This window comes from Castor canadensis, chromosome 8 (assembly GCF_047511655.1).
Source record: "Castor canadensis chromosome 8, mCasCan1.hap1v2, whole genome shotgun sequence".
NCBI lineage: Eukaryota > Metazoa > Chordata > Mammalia > Rodentia > Castoridae > Castor > Castor canadensis.
In genome coordinates, this window is record NC_133393.1 from 116,056,059 (window position 1) to 116,068,658 (window position 12,600).

The following is a 12,600-nucleotide window of genomic DNA, read 5'->3' on the forward strand; positions in this document are numbered from 1 at the left end:
AGTGATACAATCAAGTATTTAAGTGAATTCTCTTATATGATGTAGCATTAAGTACTGCACACCACCTACAAAGTATCTTTGCCCAAAAAGGCAACTGAATATAACCAATCCTTTGCATTTAACTTTCAACTTACAGAAAATATAGAAGGTAGACATACAAACTAAGCAGTACTTCAAGAAAGCAAACAGGCAAGTTAGGACACTGGCCCAGTTTCTTTAAAAAGTCAAAGGCACAAAAGGAAACGAAACTAAACAAGAAGACTGGTCAGCATTAAAGATGTAATGGCATTTACAAAAAAATAAGTATGATATATGAACCTTATTTGGTTTCAATAAGCCTACTACAAAAAGACGTGGGGACAACTGGGGAAATCTGAATATGGCATAAGGTTATTATAAATTTTGTTACATGTAATAAAGATTTCATAGTTACCTAAGAAAATGCTCATTTTTAGCAATATATTAAATGTTTTAGGGTACTGAGGTCTGTAAATTACTCTAAATATTCCACCTCCACCCCAAATAAATGAAGCTAATTCAACAAGCTAATATATATATATTTAATAATATAATTATATATTGTATATATATAATATATATATAAGTATATATATATATATATTTTTTTTTTGGTGGTATTAGGGGTTTGAACTCAGGTCTTCACGCTTGCTAGGTAGGCCACTCCACCCACCAGACTTTTTCTGTTTTGTCTATTTTTCAAGATAGAGACTCGTGAACTGAACTATTTGCCTGGGCTGGCCTCAAACTGCAATCCTCCTGAAATGTGCCTCCAAAGTAATAACTCAGATTACAGGTATAAGCCACCAGCACCAGGCTCAGATTAATAATTTCTTAGAGCTATACAATGGATATTATTAGTGTTCACTGTATTATTTTTTCATCTTCCCTGTTTATTTGAAAAATGATCATGGTAGATATAAGGGAGGGTGGTTTTAATCATTAACCCTTTTGGTTGCTTACTAAGTCCCAAGTTAAAGATTTCCAAACATTGTAATACACAGGTACATAAATTAAATGAACAATATCTATTATAGTCAAACTAGTAAGTGCACAGAATGGAAAACCCAGGTCAGCTTCACTGTTTCAGGATTTTATCTCAATGAAGCTTATTTATACCAGAGTATTCATCTTATATTCATTTCCAGGTCTTCAAAAAAGCATTTTGGCAACAGAAATACTAACAATTCAAAAACACATTCAACAACCAAGTAACAAATGCTAACATAGTAATCATTTTCATCTTGCTATATAAATTTTCATAGTTTCCACAATGCTATACTATTCCATCTAATACATGACCACTGTGATTGGTGATGAGGAATAACTTTTAATGTTCTGTAATACAGTAGGATAACTATGGTTGACAACAATTGTATATCTCAAAATAGCTAGTAGAGAGGACTCTGAACATTCGGAACACAGAGTAAGTTCATGAGGTGATAGGGAAAATGTTACTTATATTAACATACATGTTTAATTGTTCTCTTAGGTGAATTAACAATAAAAATTTTAAATTCCTCAGTTTTAATTTATAATTCAGTAAATATCAACAGATGCAATTCACATAAACAGAACCTCTTTGGGATTTTCAATAAAAAAACTTAAAATAGGTAATGATGACTTAGATCAAGTGCAAATCGTGGAAGTAGGGAGAAACAGTACACCATGAAGAGTATACTCTTCAAGTGCTCCTGAATAGTGTTAAGGAGTCGTAAGACCAAAAGATGAGAGTATCACTGAAGTGCAGAATGGGATAACTAACAAAATGTGTTATAAGAGAAAGTAAAGGATTTTAAGGGAAAATGTACTCACCCCAGAACTATTATGAATGATCCAAAGGGGAAAAAAAAAAAAAACCCTATAAAACTAAACAGTTAAGCCAGGTGCTGGTGGCTCACGCCAATGATCCTAGCTACTTTGAAGGCTGAGATTGGAAGGATCTTGGCTCAAGGCCTGCCTGGACAAATAGTTCACTAAACCCCATCTCCAGAATAACAAGAGCAAAACTGACTGGAGATGGGGCTCAAACAGTAGAGTGCCTGCTTTGCAGGTATAAGGCCCTAAGTTCAAATCTCAATCCCACCAATAAAATAAAACCCAATAGTTTAAAAAAAGAAAATGATAGACCCAAACATCATTCTCCAATTTTCCCTTAAACAAACAAGCAAAATCCCCTAACTATCACTTCTTACCCTGGCTGTGAGGACTTGCTGGACTAAGAGATGACTGGTACAAATCTTTAGTTGGTGTTGAATAGGATTCTTTCCCTTGGCGCTGACTCATCTTTCCTGGTGTCAACAGTTGAGATTCGTCACTATTTGCTACAACAGCTCAAGAAAAGAGGAAAAAAAATAATTAGCACTAAATTTAAAGATTTATATGACATAGTTAACAACATGGAATTGAACTGCGACTGAAATGCCCTTAGTGTTAAAATGACTATTTAAAGTAGTAAAATAGTCATTTTACTACTTTAATATTTTAATAAATTCACATAATCATTTTGTTTTTAAGTTGGTTTACTATAAATCCAAAAGGAACTGATGGCATGAGATAAGTATACAAATGACAGACATTATAAAAATGAAAATACACTTCCAAATGATAATGAAGAACATCACAAGGTTTACTGTGTGCCCTTCTTGTGCTATTAACTCTTTATATCTGCCAAGAGAACAACATGAGAAAGACAAAGTCATCTCACAGGAAAAATACTAATAGTCAAAGAGCATATGACAGAATACCCAGACTGATTACTAACCAGTAAAAAAACACAATTAGCAGTGTAAAAGAGTATTTTACACTCACTAGAATTTCTCCTCTACTTTCTAATTTTGATAAAAAGTATATAGGATTCCTGTTTTACAAATGGGGAAACTTAAAGTTTACAGATTTTCTTGTCTAAGACTAAACAGTCTATAAATAATAGAGGCAAGATTCTAACTTGGGACCATTTGATTCCAACATCTGTCTTTTTAAAGCTTTCTATCACAATAATCAATTTAAACAATGTTTTGAAGCTGTTTTTCACCCTTTGTCTATGGTACCAATAGAGGGGAGCAATACCAAAAGATGGAAAAGAAAAATGAAAATGAAGGAACAGGGCATGCTGGGTCAAGGGTCTAGGATGCCCATCTTCTTTCACTCTATGTTTATGTGCTTTCAGATAGTTTCGTTTCATCTTAAGAAAGAAGGACTTGGTCTGCAAAGTTTTAAAAATTATAATTTAGCTCCCTGTATTTCAAAATAAAAATAGGAAGACAAATATACTTATCATGTAAGTAAAGATACAAAAAGTACTTTAGCACCAGTCAAAAAAATCTATAGCCTGATAACCCCTAAATTTGCATCCCCTAAATTAAAACTCACATATCCAATTGCTAGCCTTCTAATCACCTCGCTATTACTTAGCAAGCATCTGTCAAGTTTACCTAGAGCACAATTCTTGCTTCTGTTTATACACCAAACCCTCCTCTCCTCCTTTTCAGGTATTGTCATCACTACCCTTCCTCTCCCATTTTCTCAGGCCAAAACCCCAAGTATGTTCTTTGATTTTTTTCTTTCTCACTTCACAACCAACATCTGTGAAATCCTTAGACTCTACTTCAAAATTTATCTGGAGTCCTACTATTTCTCTCTACTTTCACAACTACCACTCTGATCCAAGTCACATTATCTTTCTACTGGCCCACCTGTAGCAGACTTCTACTGGCTTGTTACCTTGCTGCCATGCTGTATAGATTCATTTTCCACACAAAGCCTGAATAATCTTTTTAGATCATAAATCAGATTTGCACCATGAAGAAGTATCTTCACTGGCTCTCCATTATACCTATAACAAAATCCACAGGACTGACACCTGCTTATCTTTTCAACCTCATTCTCCTGTCACTCATTTGGCCATAATGGCCTTCTTGACACTCCTCAAAAATGCTACTTTGCAAGTCTCAGGGTATTTATATTTCTTGTTCCTTCCACCTGGACCATTCCTCCCCCAGATCCTCACTTTATTAGCTCCTCTCATTTGCTGTCTCTGCTCCAACCTCATCTTCAAAAAAAAGCCCTTTGGTTTCTTCATAGGGCTTTTTGATAAGTAAGTTCTTATTTTAATAAAGCACAACTTATCTGGGTCTTTTTTTTTTTTTTTTGGTATGGTTCCTGCTTACCACTCCACAGTTGTACTCTATCACATTGTGCTACATGATTTTCATTGTAGTTCTGAGTATCACTGTCTGAAATCGTATCATTTGATTACTGTCTGTTTTCTTCCACTTGACCTTAAATTCCATGAGAACAAAGAGCTTTTTCTGCCTTATTTTCCCTTAAATTCTCAGCTCCTGATATGTTTACTGGCATACTGAGGTACTGTTGCTTCCTTGTATACTAAAGGTATTCAATAAAATTTTATTCAAAGGATTAATCAACTAACTTTATATTTTCATGATACTTCATTAGCATAAAGTATATATACTGGCTCTTTCAGTTACCAAATCCAAGATTCATTTGATTCCTTAAAAAAAAAAAAAAACTGCTGAAATTTAAAATGCATGATACTGATGCAGAGAAAACAAACTGACCTAAACAACATACCAGAGAGCCTTCAGAAACAGACCCATACAAATGTGTAGCCCATATATGCAACAGATGCAGGCAAAGAAAGACTGTTGGGTTAAGAATACTCAGACAACTGGCTATTCATACTGGAAAAACAGGTTCCTGCTTCACAGCACACACAAAGAACAGTTCTAGGAAAATTAAACAAATAGAAAAAGCAAAACTTGAAAATCTTAAGAAAGTATCTTTATACAGGAGAAATAGGCAATGATTCCTTTATAAAAAGATTTAGGGAAGCACTACCTCCCCCCAAAAAAAAAAACCAAAGAATAAATTCTACTATTGTAAGTTCACTTAATCATATGATCCCATAATGAAACTGAACAGGCACAAAACAGAAAAATATATTTGCCACATATATAATTAACAAAGGGCTGGTATGCAGGATATTGAAAAAAGTTCTCATAAATCAATGAGAAAAAGATCAACCACATAATAGAAAAATGGGGGAAAAAAACTGAACACTATTTCACAGAAGAAATGCAAATGTCCAGTAAGTTTATGAAAAAATGTTCTTCCTTCTTATTAATCAGGAAAACATAAATCAAGATCACAAGGAAATATATACTCAGTAAAAATGACATTAATAAGCTGCATAATATCAAACAATGATGAGGATGGGATCATCAAAAAAACTATTGGTGGACTACAAACTGATATAGGCACTTTAGAAAACAATTTGGAACTATCTTATATAAAATTAAATTTCAGAATACTCTATGGGTCCAACAGTTCCATTTTTGCATTTCTACCTACAAAAACTCTTACATGTGTATACAAAGAGATAAGAATAACAATTTTATAGCAATACTATTGATCATAGCAAAAAGCAAACCAACTTATAGATTCACCAATTGAAAATAAATGGATTAATAAAACACGGCACAGACATGTGATGAGATGGTATATAGCACTCAAAAGGAATGGTGTATTACTATACCAAACAGGATGACTGAATTTTGGAAATAACAGCATAACTACAAAAAAGTATTTAAACTTACATACACTATGATACCATTTTTACAACATTAAAAGCCAAGCAAAACTTAGGGATACACATGCAATTAAAAAGAACAACAAAAAACTCATGTTTATAAAAGAACAAAGAATGGTAGACAAGAAAGTACAACCTAGTCATCACCTTTCAGGAAAGGCATGGAGACAAAAGAGAACAGAAGTAGATGGGAAGGCACAAGGCATTTGTATGATTCTAGTTCTTAGTTTGAGTTATAGGTTAGTATGTGCTTGCTGTTTGTTTAGGCTTATCACTTACACATGGCATACACATACTGTTTATATGATTCACACAGTACATTTAAAGCTAATTTAAAATATAAGAAAAACCACTAGTGGAATCAAAGTACACTTCAATAATAGTAAGACAGATATCTATGCTTTAAATAATTTCACTAAATAAATAAGGAAACACTTCTAAGTGTGAATTTGGTTCTTATTTATCCCCTTGCTAAATCCAGTGTGTGTGTGTGTGTGTGTGTGTGTGTGTGTGTGTGTGTGTGTGTGTGTGTGTGTGTGTGTCAGACAGAAAGAGAGAGAAAGAGAGCAAGAAGAGAGAAGAGAGAGGAGAGATTGACTGCTTTTGAGACAGGGTCTTGTTATGTACCCCAGGCTGACCTTGAATTCACAATCCTCCTGCCTCTGTCTCTTTGAGTGCCAGAATTACAGGCATGCACCCCTAGACCTGCCTCTCTAATCCATTTTTAATTAAAGTAATAATGAATGATTTTGATAATCTCGAAGTGAGACAGTATCTAGAAATAGCAATGCAGAGGGCGCACTTCTTTACACATAAAAAAGAAAGTCATCATTCTAATTGTTTCGTCTCACACCATTCACAATATTGATAACTATACAGACAAAAGAGGTTCTGCATAACATACAAATCACTACAATGTCCCACATTATTTTCACAATAGTGGGAAATATGAATAGAAGTTTAAGAAAAGCAATGACTTTGTTTTTGTCCATGTCCACTAACACAAAACTGACAAATACTTGCTAAATGACTGAATAGATCACTATGCAACTCTAGTGTAGTTTCAATTGTCAGAAACTGTATCTGACTCACCTGCTAAACACAATGCAACAGTGCCCTCTGCTGGTTCTACTTACAGTGCAAGTACAGCACTTAGTACTTGTTACAGCAAGGACTTTACTAATTTAACTTTACTCATCTTAATAGAAATCACACCTGAATAACTAATAGTACCAAATTAACGTGCCAGCTGCACCTTCTAAAGAGAACATGAATCTTAAAGCTTTTTTACTTTCTGAATTCAACTCATCAATAACAAAATATAGAGAATTTTACAACCTTCAAAGTCTGGTATTTGTCCTTCAGCTAAATGGAAGCCATGAAAAGATGAGGTAATTTTTTAAAGTCATAAGTAATTTGTATGTACAATCTAGGAGATTAGCATTCTTTTCTTCTACTTTAAAATTTTACTATACTGATTAATAACAATGTATTATGAATTACTACAATGAAGGATTTAAAAAGTAATTTTAGTATATGACTTTAAATTATCTCTTTTTAGAAAAAATTACATAATACTCTAATCAGTACCAGGGAAAATAGTAACTGATCTGGACCAAAGAATGTTATAGCAACAGGAACCTTTGCCATAATCTTCCCAAGTCCCTTCCTCTGGTCACTAAAGAAAATGAGCCCTAGAGCAGCAAAATGGTTTGAACATTTAAAGAACTATTTAGAGATAAATACTAAAACTTCCTAAATCAATATAATTTCTTATATTGCAATTCAATAAAATTAAAACTTTTCTAATTTATGATGCAGTAAAATTTTAATTATTGGGTTGGACCCAAATTCAACCAATTGTAGCTTGTTGGATATTTAAGCTTTTACCTTCAGTCTCTTCACCCATAAAAATTTTTTTTTCATGTCTGAGACTGAATCTTGGGCCTTGTACATGCTAGGTGAATACCACTGAGCTTCATCCATAAAATTAGTATTTTATTAGATTATCAGTAAAGTTCCTTTTGCTTCAGTAATTCTATGATTTTGTTAAATTCTAAAAATCCTTAGAGGCAGATGACATGTTTTATTCATTGTACATCCTCAAAAGCTAGCACAAGGCCCCTATCCTCAAAAACAAACTAACAAAAGACTCATAAAATTTACTGAGGTAAAATGGATATGATTTTCAAGAGTAATATTCTAAATCCCTAGGGTAAAGCATGTTTTACTTATAAAATCCCCAAAACAGAAAAATTTCATGACCAAATTATTATATAAAAATTTTGGCAAAATAAAAGTATTTCTCACTCTTACGGCAGTGAATTCCTTATCACTAACCTTCAACATAGTCTGATTTATGCCCTGTGATGATTATAGAAAGGAATACTATGAAAAAGAGGTCCTAAATTATGAATTAGACAATCGACTAAATAATGCATTCTACAGGTAATCAAGATGCAAAGATAGCTGGATACCGATGGCTCACACCTACAAACCTAGCTACTTAGAAGGCAGAGATCAGGAAGGTGGAAGCTCACGGCCAGCCTGGGGTAATAGTTCTCAAGACCCTACCTTGAAAATACCCAATGAGAAAAAGGGCTGGTGAAGTGGCTCAAGTGGTAGAGCACCTGCCTAGCAAGTGGGAGGCCCTCAGTTCAAACCCCAGTACCACACACACACACACACACACACACACACACACACACACAAAGGATGTAAATACAAACACCATCTATCAATCTCAGATAAACAGTGAGAACAGATGGGCACTGGACACTAACTGATTAGACCATTTCTATTCTTTAAATTTTAACACCTAGAAAAAAATAGAAAATTTAGGAAATCAAAACAAGTATCACTTGCCTTTTCTAAGTACACATCAAAATATTACCACGTCTGCAAACATGACATTCAAACTGTAGCTACTTACTTGATGGCCCAAGGATATCTTTGCTATCACCAAGAAGCTTTTAATGCAGAGTAAATGAGGAGCAAACAAATACAGTCCAAACGAGGAAGAAGCAAAATGCATCAGGATGGAAGCAGCAGTGAAACAAAAGGACAAGGAAAATGGCATTAGTTTATAAGTAGAAAGCACATGCACATCATCCTAAAATCATAACTTGTATTTCCTTTTACATACCAAAAATATTGGCTTAGGTATTACCAAATATTTGTTTTAATTATAAGAAATGAATGTGGGAAAGAGAAAAACAGAATCATCAAAGTATTTTACTTCGGAAATTACTTAAGTCAAAAGTTACTTTCCATTCTAATTCAAGATAGGAATGAGGAGTGGTTAAAAAAAATTAGAAATGTAAGAGAAAGCCAAGGTTATTCATTTCCTACATTTCAGTTGGTTTAAAAATATGATACTCATCTGTTATTAAATATTAGTTCTGCAAGCCACAAAATACAATACTACATAGAGATTTAGTTTGTTTCTTCTACCAAAAAGAAATGAACATTTACTGAGTGCTTACTACATGCCAAGCATTGTGCAGAGCTTCTACAAACACATCAACAGAGTAGAACAATTTTCTCAAGTGGTATAAAATTATCCAAAAGAGAAGTATTTATTAGACAGATAAGTTTTATTAAACAGACAAAGCTTTCTTAGATCTCACTAAAATATCAAGCATATTATCTGAAGATACTGGGTTCTGAAGAAGTCACAAGGCTCAAATCTTCTTTTTTTTTTTTTTTTTACACTCAAGACAGGTCTCACTATGTACTCCAGGCTGGCCTTGAACTCGCAAACCTCCTGCCTCAGCCTCCCAAGTGCTGGGATCACAGTTGTGTATCCCTACACCAGGCAGAAGATTCAATTCTTGAATGAAGAATTTATAACCAATTAAAACAAACAGGAAAAGGTCTGCTGACCTTTTTCTCTAGTAACATTTTAACATTAATTATTCTAAATGCTGCCCATAGACAAATATTTTTTGGTCAGCCTTGGTAAGAACAGAGTTCTCAGCTTTCTTTCACTTCAGACACCAAGTACAATAACATATCAAAACTAAAGTAGTAACAAAAACAAAAAATTCCCACTGATTACATTGTTTTTAAGTCTTATTTAAAAAGAGTGAGGGAATTATAAAAATAACTGAAGCAAAAAGAACTGGGGATGTGACTTAAGTGGTAGAGCCCCTGCCCAGCAAGCACACAAACTTACTGTATTGACATGAATAATTGCTGGTTTTCCTAGATTTACCATAACTTCTCAAAGGAAAGCAGTGATCTAATCATATATACATATAGTTGAGAATATTTAAGTTCACAAAGCCAGTCATGTTTTCAGGTTTTAGATTAGATATTCTATTTGGAGTAAAAGATTGATAAGCTCATTTTCATTACACAGTTCTATTGTGTTATTTTCCTTATGAACAGCACAGTGTTAACTTCTGTTCAGATTTATTTCTGTGTACTCTTAGTGTACACAGTAACTTCTGAATATCTGTTCCAAAAATCTCCAATTATACTTACTCTCAACATTTTACTTTCAAGAATGTGTCACATACAAATGATTCTGCTAGACAAATCCTGATTTTGTCAATAATGATAGAAATAGATACTATCTATTCCAGCATACATTTAAGATGGGGGTAGGAGGCAGAAAGGGAAAAATAACACAAAGGAGATGGAGAATAAGCAAAGCATTATATCTGGGTACATTTTTGCCAAGCATCCCACTCCACCATTTTCCTGAGGTAATGGCTGAAGCTACTTTTTGGTATAATAACCAACAGTTTCCCAACAGGGACTTTCCCAACCTCAACGGTTAGCCAGAAGACTCATTCACATTTCTTTACAGCTGTGGTTTTATGTACACACTTCTCCTAAAATCAGCATCTTGGCTCTAAGAGCACTTCATTAGGTAAATTACTCCTCATTCCTCAGTTCTTGGAAACACCCTTCCATTTCTTGGGGAACTCCAAAATTATGTACATATCTTTAGCATAATCATTAAAGCCCATCCATAAAAGTGCCTAGGACCCGGGAGTTTGGAGCAGTTGACTGCTTGGTCTCAAGTTTCCTGCCCTCAATTTCCTTTGAGGGTGCACTATTGTTTTGTACTTGCTTTTGCTTAAAATAAATCTTACTCTGTTAAAACTCTTCTGCCTCTGAATTTCTTCCTCAGCAAGACCAAGAACATGCCATTCATCTCTAGTGACACATTCACCAACAAATATTTACTGATTGGCTACCATAGACACCAAGGGATATGGCAATAAACAAAGTAGACAAAAATTCTACCCTTCTGGTACTAATATTTTAGTGGGGAAGATGAACAAGAACATAATAAACAAGTAGAAATTCATAGTTTATTATATTATATAGTGTAAGAACCAAGGGGAGAAATAAGTAGAGAATGGGGGCATATAAAATATTAGGGAAATGAAGGAAAAAATCTACATAGAGTGGCCTAAGAATGCTCTACTTCAGAGTTGACAAGATGAGAAATTTGTCAAAACAACATATAAGAGAAAGCATTCCAGACAGAGAGAAAAGCAAATGTAGAGAACTGGGATGGAAAGCAAGTATAGAAGGTTGGAGAAGAGTAAGAAGGCCAGTGAGACTAGAATGCAAGGAGAAACTAAGAGAGTGCTAAAAGATGAAGTCAAAGAGGTGAATGAATGCCAGATTGTGTAGGGCCTTGTCAGGACTTTGGTTTTATTTTGACTGAGATAGCACTCCTAGATGGGTTTGAGAAGAGGTTTACATGGTCTAATTATGCTTTAACAGAATTATTCTAACTGTTATTTGGAGAATAAACAGAGGAGCAAGCGTGTAATCAGAAGGTTACTGCAATAATCTAGAAGAGATGAAGGAGACTTCAAACTAGGTGGTAGCAGTGAAACAATGAGAAGTAATTGAGTTCTGAATATATTTTGAAGGTAGAGCAACAGGTTTCCAAATAAACCAAGTGGGAGGTAAGAGAAAAAGAAGGATCAAGATGATGTCAAGTGATGCAAGCCGAACACCTGGGAAGATGGAAATGCCATTATCTGAGATGGAAAAGCAGTGAGAAGGGCTGAGTTATGAGAAGAAACGTAAGGAGCTCAGTTTAGGACAGGTTAAGTTTGCAATGGCTGTGAGATATCCAAGTGGAAATGACAAGTAGGCAGTTGGATATAAGGATGTATAGGGAAAGGTTCAGACTGGTAAGAAAAAAGAAAATCATAAGTTATGATATATGTAAGAGTTAGGTTATATGACCTGAAAGCATAATCACTGGAGATTGAAAATGCCGTCTGATAAAAGAATGGGCATCAGAAAAACATAATGGACAGCAGAATTAAGAATCAAGCCAAAACACTCCCAAATCAAATTTGAAACACAACAAAAAGTAAGCCTGGCTTCCAGAAATCCTTCTTAGGATATGGATATAATGGCATTAAACTGGACACAAGTGAAATAATCCTCGGCACATTACTTCTAAGTGAGGCTAATGAGAAGCAGGATGTAAGTGAGGATTACGTAATTATTTTTGCCAAGTAACTTACATCACTACAGTCTTCTGCATGTAGCTAAACTACATGCTACTAATTTCTTATTCTTTCTTATTATTGCTTTTAGGATAATAACGTGAAATTACTATGTGGAATAACTACACAAGTACCCTGTAAGATATTTAAAAAAAAACAGAAAGCACTCTGGGTATATACCTCAAGTGGTAAAGTACTTGCCTAGTAAGTATAAAGTGGCCTTGGTTCAACCCCCTAGTACTGTAAACCAAAACCCAAACTAAAACAAAACAAAAGGCTTTTTCTTTTTTCTTTTGCTAAAGTACTAACATACCACAAGCATCTCAAAGAACCCAGGAACTTCTCTGGACTTTGTTTAGAAAAGACAAAACATTTTCATTATTTGAGTAACACCTTATTCCATAATATCTACAGGTCATCTCAATAATTTCTATATTACACAAATAAATCTTCCATTTTGGCAAAAAGTATGGGTTGAAA

At 34.2% G+C, this 12,600-nt stretch overlaps 1 protein-coding gene across 13 annotated transcripts in view; it reads right to left on the minus strand.

The window, feature by feature from the left end:
* The window catches only part of Osbpl8 (oxysterol binding protein like 8), a 243,010-nt gene that overhangs the window by 81,624 nt on the left and 148,786 nt on the right, over nt 1-12,600 (minus strand). For 6 of the 13 annotated variants that reach the window (XM_074083963.1, XM_074083967.1, XM_074083964.1 and 3 more), the window contains 2 exons: nt 8,562-8,598; nt 2,214-2,351 (listed from right to left, as the gene is read on the minus strand). In XM_074083963.1, the coding sequence (XP_073940064.1) occupies nt 2,214-2,351; nt 8,562-8,598 (175 nt within the window). The remainder of the gene's footprint in view (nt 1-2,213; nt 2,352-8,561; nt 8,599-12,600) is intronic. The other 7 variants (XM_074083969.1, XM_074083971.1, XM_020170948.2 and 4 more) reach the window with 3 other exon arrangements.